At 35.3% G+C, this 18937-nt stretch overlaps 1 protein-coding gene across 1 annotated transcript; it reads left to right on the forward strand.

Annotated features, from left to right (window-relative positions):
• Positions 1 to 1604: 1604 nt before the first annotated feature.
• LOC100751675 (prolactin) lies at positions 1605 to 12272 on the forward strand. The gene is made up of 5 exons (XM_027409568.2): positions 1605 to 1682; positions 4905 to 5080; positions 7452 to 7559; positions 9469 to 9648; positions 11825 to 12272. The coding sequence occupies exons 1-5, from the start codon at positions 1652 to 1654 to the stop codon at positions 12011 to 12013; spliced, it is 684 nt and encodes a 227-aa protein (XP_027265369.1). The 5' UTR covers positions 1605 to 1651; the 3' UTR covers positions 12014 to 12272.
• The last annotated feature ends 6665 nt before the right edge of the window (positions 12273 to 18937 follow it).

The raw sequence follows: 18937 nt of genomic DNA on the forward strand, positions 1-18937 counted from the left end.
TGAATGGGCTCTGACCCTTCTTGTAGCCTTACTGGAATAAGCACCAACTCGACTGTTTCCACCTAGTCAGACTAGTAGCCAATGCAACATACAAGGATGAGGAAACAGAGGCTCAGGCAAAACTATGACAGAGAATAGACAATTAATAAATCAACATCTCCCATCCAAGCTGAACTCTTCAATTTGTTCTCTAAGAAAAGAGTTGATACATGTTTGAGTCCTATTTTGTACTGTATTAGAACTTGTGAACTTTTATTATCCCTACAGATGTTGAATCCCCATGACAATTTGCATTTTCTTGTATCTAGCATCTAGCCACCATCTGTAAATTCTATATTGCTTACTGTTCCAACTTCTATATTGCTTACTGTTTTGGAAATGCATGTGAGGAACAATGAAATCAGGAGTTAAAGAATTTGTAAAGCACCCAGCATGCACGGGAAAAGCATCAAGTCATAAGTTTATTGTGTAAAATTTCAGTATCTGGGGTCAGTTTCTTTCTTAAGATTAACTGGAAGGGGAGGCACATGAAGCCCATAACCCACTCATGCTGTTGGCACTCTTGTTGACTGCACACCATAACTAGATACTTAGACCACACTGCTTAACAAACTACATGGTCTGATTTCTGTTTTTTCATTTTATTTTTCTTTTTATTTAAATTAAAATCTTATTTTACATACCAATTTCAATCTGATTTCATGACATAAAACATAATTAGTCTTAGAGTGATCTAGTGATACTGATTTACTCCCATATTTTAAAAATGCAGTATTAAAGTTGTTTCAGGAGGACTATCAGTATAGTTACTAATGATGCATATGTTAAAGTTGTCATCAAGCCTGGAAACTGTGTCAAGCTGGTAAACAGTGGAATAACAGTTATGGTTTTAATGAATCACTCTCTGATATGATTTAAGACCAACCTGGCAAGAGGAAACTTGTGTTTTGCATTCTCAATGAATGCAAAAACATGTACCCAAGAAAATATAGGCCCCCAACAATGCTACTCTAATTAGTTTTGAGTAATGGACATAACATGCCTGTCAATGTGCCTTGAAAATATTTAGTTTTCATCCTGTAGATTACTTAAACTGTCATTGAATTTGTGGAAACATGTTAAAATGTCTGCTGATTTCTGGAAACAGATTGATGGTTAAAATGCCAAGAACATTTGACTGACTATGACTGTGACATGGTGGCTCAATATGGGAAAAGAATCACATGCATTTATGACCTTCTAAAAACCTAGATAATGTTGCAGAAGACGTGACAGAGACAACATATGAACTAAGGGAAATGTATCAAGGAGTAAGTATGCTTTTTCTGCCAGACAAGAATATGAGTCATTGCAGGGCAAAGATAATTTTGATGACTGACAAGATAATTTGAACGGTAGAGATACTATGGCCACAAACAAAACAATATTTGGAGAGGAAGGGAGTGGTAATTTTAAAGTGGATATAGATGCTCCTTGAAGAGTAGGGAATGACACCCTCACCTAAATATTGCTTAACTTTGCCTCTCAGCTGCGCTTGTCCATGGGGGCTGCTGTTTGTATATATATAGGAAGTAGGAGTTCAGTCAAGGCAGAACTTTGGTGAAGCTGCTTTCTGGAGTTGCTGAGGATACTAAGAAGCAACTTCTTAGGGATGCAGGCACATTTGAATCAACCATGTTCCTGTAAGTAGCTCTTTAATCATATTTCTCTTGGTACGCTTTATAGGTGCATTATTTTATCACGATGGTTTTGAATAGAACTCATGATCTTTGGTGTCATTGTTCTGGTATAAATTGAAATTTATTTTATGTCTCATATGTAGATACCAAACACAAAAAAAAACAGAGGAGTAACTTTCTAGCATGTAATTTCACAATAATCTTTAAGGACAGTGATCTTTTTAGAACTCTCCCTGTTATCAAGAAACATGACAATGTCCCAAGACATTTTATAAGGTCTTGATTAACATGAGGCTAAAAGGGGGGAATTTCTACAAATATCTCATGAGAAATGCTGTTGAACACCTTCCCAAACAAGATATCACTCAACTAAAAATGACTAGCTTCCTAAATTGAGAAATCAGACTTTACTGAGAACACAAGATTCAATTATGCAATTGTCTCGACTGCAGAAGGTAGAAGCTATGTTTTGATTTCTGGGTCTCTTACATCTTTTTGGTCACTTGAATGAACCTGAATAAATTTTCAGTTATGAAGTTTAATGCAGGTAATGACAGAAGATTTGTGTCTTTAACCAATTAAGCACAAGTCAAGTCTTGTAGCAACAAGAGAATCAAGCTTGTGTTACCAATTTACCTTTTCTTGTAGGTTGTATTTTCATGAAAACATGAATTGATGACAGCCAAAATTTATTTTATAAAATGGAGAACAGAATTATTTGCTTTTACTTAATCTTATACTGTAAACACCTATAAAAAGCCTGTTATATGAAGTAAACTGTTTTTTTTAATTTTGAAATTATATTTAAAATATTTCTTCCTTCATATTAGTCCCTCCAACCCTCTCTTACACTCCTCTTGCTCTCTTTGAAATTTTTGGGCTCTTATTTTCATTAGTTGCAATTACATGCAAAGTAAGTGTGTATATACATATATATTCCTAAATATAACCTGTTCAGTCTGTATAATGTTACTTCTATATATGTTTTCAGGGCTTACCATTTGGTATTGGATAACCATTTGGTGTGATTTTCTCTGGTGAATATTAATTTTTCTACTACTTTGAACATTTGTGACGCTCCTAAAATTTTTATAAAACACAAAGTACATTTTGTAGGAAGTCAAGTTTCATACAACCTTTCACAAATGTAGCAAACATGTATCTAGCATATAACTAAGCCAATGCTAGTGACTTGTGCTTGGAAAAAGTACTTGAACATCAATAGTCTAAATCCTGAAATATTAAAAAATTTGTGTAATATGTCATGTAAGTAAACAATATTTTAGATACTTTAGATACAGAATGAAAACAATGGTTAGTGTTTTCATATATATATATATTATATATATATATATATATATATATAATTACAATTAATTAGAAATGATACCATGAACTTGAGAGACCAAGGAAGGGTATATGATAGGGTTTCAACAAGTAACAGAAAATGGAAAATAATATAATTATATTATCATCTCAAAAATTTAAAAATATTTTTAAATTATCCTGGATGAAGAATATAATCTGTATTTTGCTTATTAGGACCATTAATTTTTGTAGCAATATTTAAATAAATTCCAAGTTTGGACATTTGTGTTTCTGATTTTTTTCTCCTCTATTAGGTCTCAAATGAACAGAAAAGTGGCTGAAATTTTTACAAGCACTATGGGATGACTGTCTAAACATCACTTGATGTGTTAAAGAAATATGCATTTTAATGTGAATTGCATTATGGCAATTATAACTTTTTCAGTTTAGTAAATATTTGAATGACTATATTCTAATTATAACATTGTATATGGTATAAAGAGAGAGGGGAGATTTTAACATGGTACTTACCTGTTTCAATACACTTGAGACTGTAAATATTGATATGCTAGAGTTCTGTCTCTGACCATTAATGAATCAACTAATTGTTGAAAGCATCACTGATCATTTTCAAATATTTTAAAGATAAGTGTTTTATAGAGCAGGAAAATACGTAAAAGTCAAGTATTGCAGGTTGGCTCTTGCAGTGATGTCTAGGATATAATGTTATCTAGGATGTCTATAATCAAAGAAAAAGGCAACATGTTGATCCTTCTAATTAATAAGAGTGATTTTGGGTGACATGGAGATGGGTTCATAGAAATCCCTGCCATAAGAATGCGTAGTGAAAAGCCACAGGTGTCTACTGTGTAAGGTGAAGTGGCAAGTCTGTGTTGCTGGTATACTGGCTCTCTCAACATTTTGGGTAGAACTGTGGGGAAATCACTTGTGCATGTCAGCCTTATACAGCCAATACAGTTTGATGAAAAATACAAGCTATGATTTTGCACAGATCAATTTCAAAGGAAAAGCAGCAAATGGCTTGTTAAAATGGCAATGAGACTTACCAATTCTAGCTTCCATTGCTGTGAGTTTTATTTTGTGGCAGTTACTGTTATTGTAAATTTTCCTAGAAAATAATTTAACATATGTAAATTGGACCATCTAAATTTACTCCTTATGAGATTTACATATGATTATTTTATAGGCGGCATTTGCTACAATTTGGGTGAATTTTGTCTCTCTGATCTTTAAAGCAGGGATGTTTTTTAATATCCATGAAACATCAGTGAACAAAGAAAATTAAATCTCCCATTTTATCATTAAAATAAAAGAATAAATAAATAAACAAAACAATGACAAATGCACAAAATAATCATAGTGACCTTTCAATTCCAGGATGTGACATCATTTTTATGACGGGACTCTCTTCATTCTTATTGTTAGTAATCCAACAGTCATGTGTCTATTCTCATCAGACATGAAGATAAAACAAACGGAACTGTGCTCCTTGTGACATCAGTATCCAAAGTGCTGACATTAGTCATTGAGTTTGTAAAATTATAAATTCCTGGGTGATGTTACAAATTAAAATGTGCATAAAATCACAAGCTATGAAAATATACAGAGGACTAAATATTGTGGATAAGTATCAATGTAAGCTCCAAATGTTTGCAAAGCTGCAAAGTACTTCAAGAGCAAATCAAAGATGTGGGAAGTCACCCAACTCTCAAACTATGTATTGGGGAAATATTACTTACATTTTCACAGTGGACAAAGCTTATGCCCCACTCCAGTTATACAGAAGCAAATCATGCATCACAGGGTCCCCAGAATATATAGAGCTTACTAGACAGTTTAATTCCTATAACCTCATTTGGAGGAATCATCTGGATGTGATTTTTCTCTTTATGGCAGGGATGCTTCAGCTTCTGCTAGTGTCAAATCTTCTACTATGGGAATATGTGGTCTCCTTACCCTTGTGCCTTGAGATAGAAGGATCCAACGAATTGACCATTGAAGAACTCTTTGACGATGCAATTGGCATGGCTCAGTACACCTCTAACCTCACCACACAAATATCTGAGGAGTTTGTGAGTACTTAATTTACTTCTGATTTCTTCTCTAAAGGGATCCTCAAACATTCTATAGGTTAAACCATGAACAAAATTTCAGATAATATGCCTTCATGGGATTAAAAACTAAGTATCAGTTATGAGAAATGGTACAGGAAGAATGAGAAGTTTGATGATATCTCAGACTTTTAAATATTACAATAATTTTAAATAATTGTTTAAATATTTTCTATAATTTGTTAATTTAAAAATTTTTAAATAAAAAGTGATTGTCTCTCAACTCTAATTCATGACAGTAAGTCCTAAAAGTGAGGTCAGAGAAGAACTCTGGTTTTCTGGTCTTGTATAGATGGTCCAGTCTCCACTTTTCACTTAACAGATGCAAAGCATAAGTAAAGTGCATTGCAGAGATTGTTTGGAGGGAATAGATATGAACTAATCTGAAGCTGTGTAAACAAAACAAAAACAAAAACAAAAAAACCAGAAAACTGTTTAGTTAGCCTCAAGGGCTGAGAATTGTTGTCTACAGATTTCCAGTGTAAAATTTCTAATGTCATAAGGAGGGCTGGTTTAGAAATCAAATATGTTCTCTTTCTAAAGGAGATACAGGGAAAACAAAGATGATTTCAATAAAAATTTGGGAATCATTAGAATATGTCTATAGATTTGTAAAGAATATGCATTCCCATTGTCCTTTTCACTTGCCAGTGCTTGATTTGCTATGTATTCTTAATTTAAAGCTTCCAACTATACAATACCCCGCCTATAAAAAGCAAATCATATAGATAGGAACCCTTCAAATTAGGTCACAAGAGTTAAACTATTTGGAAAAACCCTAATTTTTCTTGTCCATGATTTGGTTCTGTATAACTGCAGTGGGGAATAAGACTTTTCCACTGTGAAAATGCAGGTAATGATTGAATTGCCTCAACACATAGCTTGAGAGTTAGATGACTTTCTGAATCTTTTACTTTCACAAATTCAATGATTGTTAGTAGAAAATATTATCTTTTAATAGATATCTTAAGTAAAATCTTCAACTGATCATATATACATATATATATATATATATATACAATAGATAATATTTTAAATCTTCACTCATTCTTTGCTATATGTTCTCTTTAAAACATGCCAAGATATTTTATTTTAGTTAAAATATAACTATATCATTTTACTCCTTCCTTTTTCCTTCATCTACCTTTCTCTTGTGCTCCCCTTAAACTCTCTCAAATTAACAATATAGTATAGTATAACACACACAGCCTGTTTAGTACATTTAATGTTGCTTTGCTTATATGTACATGATTTTAGCCACTTGGTATGGTATAACTAATGAGAGGGTACAGGGGTTCACCTCTAGGGAACTTTACCCTTCTATCAGTCATCTTTAGTTGCCAGTAGTTCTTTGTCGAGGGGTGAAGCCCCTGAGATTCTCCCTTTGTTTCTATTATGTCTGTTGGCATTATTATTGCTCAGGTCTTAATAAGACAGGCATATTGTTGTGGTATCATGTGTATAAATTCCCTGTCACTTCTAAAAGACACAATCTGTTTGCAGACTTCTCATTTTTCTGGCTCTTATAATCATTCTGCTTCCAATTTGTGTTGCTCTTTAATTTTCATAATTAATGTTGACACCATCAATATAATTGCCTTGTAATTTTATCATGAACTTGATATTGTCCAGAAATAAAGATTCAGTGGTAATTGAGAAACAGGTATATTTCACAACACTTAAAACAGATATATCATTTTAGAACAATAGTTTCATAAATATGGATGCACAAGTTGTTGTAGTTTGAAAGAAAATGGCCCCCAAAGGAAGTGGTAATGTTAGGAGGTGTGGCCTTGTTGGAATGCATGTGGTCTTGCTGGAGGAAGTATGTCACTGTGGAGGCAGGCTTTGAGGTCTCATATATGCGCAAGCCACACCCATTAAGACAGACCACTTAGTGTTACATGAAAGACAAGACATAGCCAACACCATGTCTGCCTGCATGCCGCCTTCCTCTCCACCAAGGTACTCCTGACTATGATGATAATTGACTAAGCCACTGAAAATGTAAGCTAACCAATTAAATGTTTTTCTTTTATAAGAGTTGCCATGGTCATGGTGCCTCTTTACAGCAATAGAAACCCTAACTAAGACACTCCGTGTCAAATAGTAAAGAGTGAAAAACATAGGTGATTAGAAATAGAGACTAAAAATCGAATTGTGTATCTAACGGGAAGAATATGTAAGTAGATTATGTTTTCTTAATTATTTAATTTTAGGTAGTGAGTATTTGTTATAAACTTCACATCTATAAAATACATGTATGTAATTATCATAAATGCACTTACTTAATTCAGAAACTCCAATAAATTGACATTTTTATTACTTCCAGGATGAAAACTTTGCCAAAAGCCTGGGGTACAAAGCCAGGAACTCCAGCACCTGTCACACCGCTTCCCTCCTTACTCCAGAAAACAATGAACAAATCCAACAGACACAAGTAAATCTTTATTTCTGGTTGTCACCAAAACAACTGAAGCAGTGCACAATGTTTACTCTGTTGTAGGTTACTTCGGGTGTTTTATAGGCGTCATTATCACATACCAAACAGAAAAGAGAAGAATGAAAATTTAACAAGTTACAAGTTAAAATTAATGTAGTTCATACTGTAGCAGATTCATAAATGATCTATACATAGGACACCTTTTTTAGCCAGTGCCATGTTTGTAGGATTGTACTAACTTTAATCTAAGCTGAGCATTCATAGATGAATATAGATTCAAGCACATGTGGAATGAATGCAAATGCAGTTGCATATGTTATAATAAAAGGCTCCTCCACTGCTAGCATATTTCTTAAATGACCAGAATGTCATTTCTTTTGAGATTCAATACTCTTCTATTTCGGTTTGCATTTCATTACTGTGCAGTCCTTCCTCACTCCTCTGTTTTCTTCTCTGTTATAATTGAAATCAGCTGAACAAGAGGCTCTCTTTATACTGTATCATGTACCTCAAACCAACCTCTGTTTTGATGAGGTGTACTTATTTTGGAAGCTCTAATGTGTAATGGTAATGATCTATCCACTGTGACTCCCTGTCAGAGGAAATCTCAGTATAATTTAAACTAAACTAATATGTGTACATATATCACATATATAATATGCTTGTTATCATTTTATTAGAATTATCTATCACTTATACAGAAGTTATTCCCATTAACAAAAAAATGTGATTATAGTGAAGCAAGAAGAGGGGGAGGAAAGAGAGAACGTCTCCTCAAAACTAGACACTTCAAAAAACACTCCGTTGATACTGATGCATTTAATCCTCACAAAACTCCACTGAAACAAGGTACTATTAGGAAGATTCTGAAGAGAAGCTTCAAAAGGTTGTAAAGACCTTACATCTCTTATATGCCAGACAAGAATTTGGAACTGTCCTTCATTCACCTCAGGGTATCACTCTCAATCATCAAGCAGCAATGCTCCCAGCAACCGGGTTTGCTGTCACAATTTGTCTTGCTTCTTTCCTTTATGTTCTTTAACATATGTAGAACAACTTTTACTTGGACTTCTCCCTACTGTCCAATGTAATTACTACTAGAATTGCTAAGAGACACCACAGCAAATATTTAAAATTGGTGAGGAATATCATGTGTGATCCTAGCAATGAACATACACTGACTGCAGTGTATCTGTGTATGTATGGAGTGTTTGTGTGTGTGTGTGTGTGTGTGTGTGTGTGTGTGTGTGTGTGTGTGTGTGTGTGTGTAAAATACAATGGTTTTAAATCAATGTTGCCAAAGGCAAAGATGTTCTTTTCTTGTATATGCCCATAAATGGGCTGGCTACTTTTTCAGAAGCCAGGGAAAGGAAGAATTGTAGAGCATAAAAGTCTACTTACGAATGTGCTCTTTTTTTGCAGTTTTAATATCCTAGAATAATATAAAAATTATAAGTGCATATGAGTGAAGAATTTGATTTTTTCATATGAAAATGGTGTAGACCATTTGACACTGATAATTCTGGTGTCTTTTTATTTGAATTTGGTCCTGTGAACACCTACCTAGATTCAGCAAAGCTTGGTTATTTTATAGACAAAGGAAATAACCAAATGCAGAAGATCTGGTGAAGAGGGCAGATGACTGAATGTAGAGAAAAAACAAAGCATGATCATTTGGCTTCTCAGAAAAAAAGATCTTTTATTTATTATTTTCTTTTACTTTAACAAACTGCAATTCTGTGGCTTAAAATTTGTATTTTTGTAATGTGTCGTTTACCAAAACACTTTTATATACGTATTAACAACAAGTAGATATGATAATTTAGCATGATTGTACAAATACTGCTTGTATCTAGTGTGTTGTGTTTTACTCATTTTAACTTGATGTTAAATCATGTTTGGTTAGTTAGACGACCTTCTGAAAGGGATGATCAGCATTTCACGAGCCTGGTATCACCCTCTGGAAAAGCTAGTGCACGAAGTGGCTGCTCTAAATGGGGCAAGTGAGACTATGCTGCTGAAAGTCAAAGAGGTAGAGGAAAAAAATCAAGAACTTCTAAAGAAAATTAAGGAAATCCTTGTCAGGGTGAGTGCTCTCTCTATCTTCCTTTCTTTTCTTTCTCTTTTTTCTTCCATGAATGAGGTATTTTGTTGTGTTGAGAATGAATCTAAAACCATCTAATTTGCAACATTTAAATTTAGGTTTCCAACTTGTTCACAGCTTTGTGTCATGTCATGTCTATTTCCTGTACATTGTAGCAGATGTATGTAGTTTGGTTCTAGCTGCATGCTGTCTTATAACCTCCTAGGTAAATCAGAACCACCATTTTTGGATAAATGTCCCATTACTGGCAACTGCAGGCCTAATGCTCCACTAAAGCTGAGTGGCCAAGCTTGTTCGAGTTTTTTGTCTCACTTTCTGGTTTTTGACCAAGTTTGTGGGTTCTATTTTGTTTTTTATTTCCCTTTTGATTCTGACCCATCATCTCTTTGGGCTCAGGACTTAGATGCTTTCTGGCTTCCCTTCTCTAAACCCACAATCCAACTGCTTCCCAGGTCCTCTGTACCCCAACTTCCTGTACTTTTCTGCTTGGCCTCCTCTTTTTCTGGGAACAGTGTGAAATGAACCCGTGCAGCTAGACAATAGATTCAGTGCCACATGGTCTAACCTGAGCTCACCTTTTCTGATTTTCACCATTTTATATTCCATGTCACACATATTCCAGGCCATAGGAACTGTAGGGAAATGAGATTTCCCTGGATAACTACTAAATCCGTTAGTGCCAGCAATTTCACTAAATTATTCTGTATTAGTCGTTTATCAGAGTCAGGTTAAAGTTTTATTTATAAGACAAAGGCAACATAAGGAATGATCCTGTGTGTAGTCAGGTTCATAATGATAAGTAATGTTGTTTTAATATGCCCTCCTAAATTTACATTGAAAATTAATTCCCAAGTTTCATGTTAATGATCCTTGGAGGTTGGGCATTTAGGAAGTAATTAGGACTGGATGAGTCAGGTGGATGGGCTCCTACCTGTTTTTAAGAGGGGAAATCCAGGCTAGCCCATTGGCTCTGCTTTGCTTCGTGATCTCTGATAGAGTAGTAGTGTAGCAAGGAGCCCCTTACCAGGCACTGAGCAGACTGGCACCAAGATTTTGGACTTCTCAGCTGCCAGACAGACCCATGAGCAAATAAGCTAAATGATCTGATCTAGGTGGTGGTGGTGGTGGTGGTGGTGGTGGTGGTGGTGGTGGTGGTGTGTGTGTGTGTGTTTTATATAAATTTTTAAAAACTCAAATTATTCATCTCAACAACTTGTTCACAGCTTTGATATTAAGGAGTTGTGGGCAATTCCAACATTCTGAGGTTCTTTAGTGAGTGTTAATATTCAGGCATCTGTACTGGCCTGTCCTTGGGGTTCTGAGAGGATATGCCCTCAGCTGCAGCCACTAAGAGCACCACTTGTGCATATTCACTATGTTCCATTTTAAAAGGGTCCTGCCCAACTCCCATCCTCTTCTCTGTTTCTCTCCCTCTCTCTGTTTCCCTCTCTCTTTCCTTTCTCCCTTCCCCTCTTTTCTTTTTCCTCTCTCCTGTCTTCAGACTCTGGTATCCCCCTTTCTTTCCCCCTTTTTTATGATCCCTTTCCCAAATGAAATAAGCCCCTCTGCTTAGACCCTCACACATGGTGTCTTTCTCTTGCCTGGTGCTTTTCTTAAATTACAACAGTGAGAACCTCATATACCAGGAAACTCAACAGAAAATAGTTCTTACAGTCATTTGTTCAGTGCATTGATTTTGAGTGAAAATTTTATGTCTAAGTTTTCCTCAAATGTTATTCAAAATTATAGGGAATATAGACTAGGCCTGGGGAGACATATCGATATATAAAAACCTTCCTTGCATTTTATTTCCCTGAAGGCACATAAAAAATCGATATAGTAGTTTACGCTTTTAATCCCAGTACTTGGGAATCAGAGATATGGAAATCCCTGGTGAAAGGAAAAGAACCTAGGTCAAAAACAAAAAATGTGAAGGGCATGTGGCACCTGAAAATCTCTATCTAAGTTGACCACTGGTTTTCAAATTAATGTGCATACATACCTGCACAGCTACACACACACACACAAACACACACACACACACACACACACACACACACACACACACACACACACACACACACAGAAGGTGTAAGAATTACTGACTACTACTAACTACTACAAATAATGTTTGTCCTTCTGGCCTTCTGGTGATTAGGTTCATCCTGGAGCTGAAGAAAATGTCTACCCTGCTTGGATGGGACTGGCAGAGGTGAGGTCAGCCAATGAAGACACTCGCCATTTTGCTCTTAGTAACATTTTTCGATGCCTGCACAGTGATACTGACAAGGTTGCCACTTATCTTGAGATTGTGAAGTGCCGAGTCATCCATAACAACAACTGCTAAGCATATACCCATTCAGCTACTAATAGGATTGTCCCTGTTCATCCAGACTATCAATGCCTCCTTCGATTTTGCTTGTTTTAGGATATTTTATTGTTTTGTTTTTTGAAACAGAGTTTCTTTGGCTGTCCTGGAACTCACTGTAGACTAGACTGGCTTTGAACTCAGAGATGCACCTGCCTCTGTCTCCTGAGTGCTGGGGTTAAAGGCATGGGCCACTGCCACCACTACCCAGCTTTGATTTTTAGCTTTTGTATGCACACATGGGTATATCTAATTTCTTCTTAAAAATAAAACTTGATTCTTGAGAAAAGGTTTTATATTTTGTTTGTTTTTTTGGTTTCTGTTTTGTTTTTATGAGACTCTTTTGCCTATTCTTAGGATCCTTTTCTTCCTACTGGGTTTCCTTGTCTAACCTTGATATGAGGATTTGTGCTTAGTTTATGGCATCTTGCTAATTCCTATTCTATTGATATATCTAGAAGGTCTGCTCTTTTTCTGAAAGGAAATGGAGGAACAGTGGACCTGGGGGAGAGGAGAGGTAAGAGAGTACTGAGAGGAGTGGAGGAAGGGAAGGCTGCAGTAAGGATGCATTTTGTTAAGAGAAGAATAAATAAAAAGAAAAGAAGAAACTTCAAATCCAAAGTAAAACTTGTCACACCTTCTTTGGTTGACTTAATATAAATTTGATTCATAGTATTGTGACATTCTTGTGAAATCTTTCCAAACTTAGTGTTTTGACTTGCCAATAAGACTACAGTCCCCATACCATAGAAGGGACAAGTCTAGATGGCTAAATTTAGAACAAGAAGAGATTGCTGTTAATCTGTAAATGCATTTTAGAAAGAAGATAGAAATTTGGGAGTAGGCTTTGGGAGAAAACTATTCTCGACAAGCAACTTTTCAGTCTAATGATAAGCAAGAGAAGTACTGTACAAATACAGGTTCCCTAAGTACCTTGAATTTTAAACATTCCAAAACCCTGTTAGGCCACATGTATGAAATGACTCTGCATTTCTCCAATAATAAACAGTCTTCAACCATAGTACCCCTCAGCTCTATCTAGACAGATTCCACATGTTCAGGTCACTGCAGTTCTGACATTTTGTCTCATGCTCAAGTTCTTTTGCACCCTCCCCTCATCCTCCACTTATTGAGGTCACACAGCAGGGAAGGCAGATCTCATCTGTTCATACAGGGTTTCTGATTCTCTCCCTCCTCTGCATAGCGACACCTGTAGCTTCCTCAGATTCAGAATGGGACAAAAAATAAATAGTGACACAGAATTTAATAGCTCAAGTGTATTTCCACTATGGCTGAAGTTACATTCTGCTGAGAATCACTTACTTCTATTTTGGGGACACAAGGGGACACCACAAGGACAAAAAGTGAAGAAAATTCTGGAAATTTTGGCTGAATCTCTGAAAGAAGTTTTCATGAATATGTAAATTACCTTACTAAAAGTTAATATAGCAGATGCTGTTGCAAAAGTATTTCAAAGCATAGCAAGGAGATAACTGAACTTATGTAGCTTTACATAACAGTAATGGCTTCATGATAAACTCATGAGGATTGATGGAATACAGACAAATCAAAATAAGAAGGGCACATCTCTATTAATTAATCTAGAATGCTTTTATAGTATAGTAAACAAATAGGATGAAAAGAATTTAGGGAATAATCACAGACCTCTTTAAACTAATATGTGACAACTACTTCTTTTTCTGTATGCATCACTGTTTTAATGGGTAAGTCCTGGTAAAATTAGCTTTGCATTATAGAGGATGTTTTATATAATTTGGAGAGTGTGTATTTATTCTCTGAGAAAATGGAAAATCATCATAATTTAAAAGAATAAAATAATGTCATTGGAACTGAAAAATAGTGTTAATCTAGTTTGAAGGTTTATAGGATTGGGGAGCTGATAGGGATAAAAGGGTAGTGCTTAAGAAATCAAGTTGAAACACCATTTGACCTGGATTATTCAGCGTTCTCTAGAGTCACAGAGCTTATGGAATGAATGCCCCCTCTCTTGTATATATGAAATATACATATGGGATTTTATTGGCAATGGAGCCTATTTCCTCAGAATTCCATAATATACAGAACACCAGCTGAGACACTCAGCCTTGTGGGACTGAACAACTACTCAATTCTAGGACTTTCCATTCGTAGCTAGCCATTGTTGTACTGCAGCCTGTAAATCATTCCTAGAAACCTTCAAACTAGATTTTAACATTATTTCAAGTTCATGGAATCCTTTTCCTTTAATTATGGTTATATTTGTACATACATAAATACAAGCTTCCCTGTATATATAACCTCAGTTTTAATTTTGCAGGATCTGCATTCATGTTCATGAGCAAAGATTCCTGGTATTAGGAGCCTTAGACTCTAAGTGGAAAGAAAGAAAGAAAGAAAGAAAGAAAGAAAGAAAGAAAGAAAGAAAGAAAGAAAGGAAGGAAGGAAGGAAGGAAGGAAGGAAGGAAGAAAGAAAGAAAGAGAAAATTTGAACATAAGAACTTTGCAAAGGATGTGCACAGGAGATCTGTGCTTTAGGGAAAGAAATAATGAAATAGTAAAGAGGTCTAGGGAAAACACTTAGAAATGCGTGTAAGATTCAGTTTAGAAATAAGCAGGAAAAGCAAGCTATGATTATCCGATAAGTCAGACAATCATATTAATCTCTTGAATCTAGCATCTAAATTTCCTGTTCCAGTAAGATTGATTTCCCTAATTTATAATGTTAAAAAAAATCTTGTTCAGTATCTAAGAAGTAATGTAGTCTTCAAAAACATCCAAGTGTGAATGATCTGAAAATTCCACCCTTTACAGTTCAACTGAATAGATCTTCAAAGTATCTTCCAGTAAACTTACGAAAATTAGGTTCATTTTAATGAAGCATTTTTTAAAAAAATCTTTAGAAAGCAACAATTAAAAACTTATGTTCAATGAACAATGGAAAATTTCAGTGTGCCCAGGATTATGATTTAAAAGTATGTTTTGTTTGTGTGTAATACATGTATGTATCTGTGTGCAGGAGAGAGGCTTATGAGCCTATGTGCACATGCTGAAGATACAGGAGGATATTTGGTATTTTTCTCTATAACTCTCCACATTATTCTCTTGATACAGGGTCTCTAACTGAAGCTAGATTGAACTCTTTTCTAGTTAAGTCTCCCTCTCAATCAGTAAATACAAGTAGTGTTCATGTCATCATCGTGGCCTCTAAGTACAGACATTACCAGATTGCACACCTTGCTTATTATGTCAGTTCTGGGAATAAAAACCCAGGTCCTCATTCTTGTGCAATAAGCAGTCCTTCCCACTGAGCATATCCCAAGCTCCTATGATTTAAAACAACAATATGTGCTCTAATCATACATTATAAAATCAGAATATAGCATTTAAACTTCACACAAAGTACAAATGATTAATTAACCAGATATCACTCATAAGTAAAGCTATACTAAGGGTTTCTCTTCTCAGGACAAGATGTTTGTTTTCAACGTCTCTAAGCAATGTATTCTGTATGAACATATATATATATATATATATATATATATATATATATATATATATATGCACACATGAGACTTATTTTACTATCAAATAAAATAATTCATATGTGCAATCCAAGTTCTTATAATGCTTCCAGTGGGTGAGAAAAAATTTATAAGTGAGCATCTGTCTTCATTTCTAAGTATAAATTTTTGAAGGACAAACTAATCCCCATTTTATTTTCTATTGTCTCTTCAACAATTCCTGTATTAATAAATTATACTCCAATTTTTACAATAGAATTCTTTCCTAAGCATCCTGAAAACAAGCCCATGATGCATAAAAAAGAATGACAATTTTAGTGGCTGTCATTATACATCACTATTTGTATGGAGAATTAATGAAAATATTTCACCAGACATTTAAAGAAGTGTGCAAAGCAAAGCTTCTCAAAATACTTCCCCAAACTCTTAAAGATGGAATAAATAAAGCAATTTCACTGCTAAACAGACAATTGTGTGGTATAAAATGCTTTATACATTAGCTGCTTACAGCGTCCACATTAAAAAAAAAATGTTCTATTGGTTTTTCTCCTGATGGCTGACAAGATTTTCTCTAAATATTTTGTAATAAAAATTCCTTCCTGTGATTTATAATCAACTCTGATAAATACAGGAAGATATGGACAAGTTCACTTTCAGCCATGGCAATACAAGAAGGAACTTGGAGACTTTTCACGAATGAGATGTCTGTGAACTGACTCCGGACCCGATGACTAAAAAAGTGACAGAGAAACATAAAATGAATTGCCAAGACCAGGAATTTCTCATGAAAATCACGGTGATGGACAGAGAATCATGAGGGAAAGTGGGGGATCTCTTCCAATAAAAAGGAGTCATTTTTTCCATAACCCTTGTCATTCAGCCTTTTGTCCTCCACTGGAATTTCATCACTGCAATTACTAAAGTTCCTAAAAGGATACAAAGCCCTGCAAGAACAAGAACATAACAGAGAAGACTCCACAGCCTGAAATCCCCTTCAATAGATGAAAAGTTCTGGGTTTTGGGAGTGCACAGGCATATAGCTACAACAGATGGCAGAACCTGGAGACTCTTACTGTCTAATAGGGACTGACTCCCCTTTGCTTCTCAGACATTTGGGGAAGCTAAGGTAAACTCCAGATGCAGAAGCCTCTTTCTCTATAATAGCATGTAATTTCAGTAACCTATAATTATCACTCTATCCTATCTGGAGAAAGCACTTCTGTTCCCACAGACAGCACAGGCAAGAAACTGCAAAACATCAGATAAATCCAACAGACAAGGATAGTGAGGCAAAACTGAATCTCCAGCTGCCCTTAGGATCACAGCTTCAAAACTGTGCCAGAAACAGAAATTGAAGGAGTTTTCTTTTTAATTTAATTTTTGTTTTAGGATGAAGTGTATGTGTCTGCACTTGGCTATGAGAATGTAAGTGTGGGTATCAATGGCCAAAAGCTTGGGATCCTGTCACTGGAGCTGTTGTTACAGGCAGTTGTGAGCTGCCTTTGTAGGTGCATCAGAAGGGGTAATGAGTGCTTTAAGCTGCTGAGCCCTGTCTCAGGTTTGGTAAATAGATTTTACTGCAAAGGAAAATCCCCAGAAAGAACTTTACCTAGCCTAATCCTTCTTCAAGTTTGGCCATCTGATAAGGAGTAAGTCATTATGGAGCCTCTGGAATGTTGCAGGTCCAGAGCCCAATTACACTTTATCTTGGCAATTTTTAGTCAGTCCCCTTACTTACCATTCCTTGTCTGCTTCAGCTTCCAACTAACATCCTGTTGTTAACTGGCAAACCTTTTGGAACACAGGGGCTTCACATGTTAGACACTTCTTCTTAATGTTTAGTTTCTTGAGTTTTTGTATTTTCTGTATATATACTAGTGCTCTGTTATTTGTTAGCTGGTAAATATTTTTCCATTCGATATTCTGCCTCTCATTTGAATGATGGTATCTTTTACTTTATATAAATTTTAGTTTCAAGAAGTCTTATTTACTAATTGTTGTTCTACCTGCTCAGAAAACTTTTCCTATGCTGATAAGTTCAAATGTATCCCTCAATTTCTATTCTGTCAGATTCAGTACTACCAGCAGATTTTATGCTGCCAGCGGTCCTTGATTCATCGGGAATGTATTTTGTGCAGGTTAAGAAGGATCTAGTTTCATTCTTCTGTATGTAGCTACCCACTTTGATCAGCACCATTTGGTGAAGATGCTGTCTTTTCTCCAGTGTACATTGTTGGCCTCTTTGTCAAAAATAAGATGGCTATAGGAATGTGGGCTTATATGTGTGCATTCTTTTCCATAGATGAATGCATCATTTTTATTCCAATACCATTTTTTTCTCTAACATTACAGTAAAACTTGAAATCTGGAATGGTGATAACCCCTGTAATTTTTTTTAGTCTTCTTCAAATTTTTTGAGATTATAACATAATTACATTTCTCCCTTCCCTTTCTTCCCTTCAAACCCTTCCATATATCCATCCCTGCTCTCCTAATTCACAGTCTCTTGTTTTCATCATTTGTTATCGCATGCGTATAAGTATTTGGGTAATTCTATATATTCCCAAATATAACCTATTGATTCTATACAATGTTACATGCATGTTTTCAGGGATGACTGTGGGACATTGGACAACCAATTTGAGCATTCTTCCCTGGGTTGGGCCACCTCTCCCCCTGCCGGCTTTACTTAGGTATCTGTATTTTTGTGTGTGTGTGGTGGAAAGGTTTCATGGGATTTTTCTCTGTCAACCTCGGCATGTCCATTGATGTTAGCCTTGAACAGCAGGTATGTAGGTACCCATGCCAGTTTATTGTGCTGTTGCTCAGCATTGCTGTCTGTATTGTATCTTCTGTGTTGTCATATGTTATTTAAGATTACTTTTTCAATTTCTTCGAAGATGTTTAGATTTTAGAGCAGATTATATTGACTCTGCAGGGAGTTTTTGGTAGAACAACAGTTTTCAAAATATTAATCCTATATACCATAAGAGTTCCTCTCTCTCTAACTCTCTCTTTCTCTCTCTCTCTCTCAGTTTGTACTGTTTTTATTTATTTGATTTTTTGTTTATTTCTGTTACCAAAAATGAGTTTTTTTCTCATGCAATATATTCTGATTACAGTTTTACCTCCTTCTACACCTCCCCTCCTGCACGACCATGTGGATCTTTCTCTTTTTCATTAGGAAAGAACGGGCTTTTAAGGGAAGTAACAAATCAAAAGAAATAAGATATACTAAGATAAAAACATCAAAGGGAAGTGCATAACATCTGACTGTGTGCTTAGGAGGACTTTACATCTTTGATTTTCTTCCATTTCTTTTTCTATTTCTACTGTATGAATATTTCATTTTCATTATTTATATTTATTCCAGTTTTTTTTT

Source organism: Cricetulus griseus, chromosome 3 (assembly GCF_003668045.3).
Source record: "Cricetulus griseus strain 17A/GY chromosome 3, alternate assembly CriGri-PICRH-1.0, whole genome shotgun sequence".
In the NCBI taxonomy this organism is placed as follows: domain Eukaryota; kingdom Metazoa; phylum Chordata; class Mammalia; order Rodentia; family Cricetidae; genus Cricetulus; species Cricetulus griseus.

What these genes read in the sequence shown, in the direction of transcription:
- LOC100751675 (XM_027409568.2), top strand. Translation starts at nt 1,652, where the DNA reads ATGCAGGCACATTTGAATCAACCATGTTCCT. An exon ending in AACAAATCCAACAGACACAA is followed by an intron (nt 7,560 to 9,468) that starts GTAAATCTTTAT and finishes ATGTTTGGTTAG; the next exon opens with TTAGACGACCTTCTGAAAGG. An exon ending in TTAAGGAAATCCTTGTCAGG is followed by an intron (nt 9,649 to 11,824) that starts GTGAGTGCTCTC and finishes TCTGGTGATTAG; the next exon opens with GTTCATCCTGGAGCTGAAGA.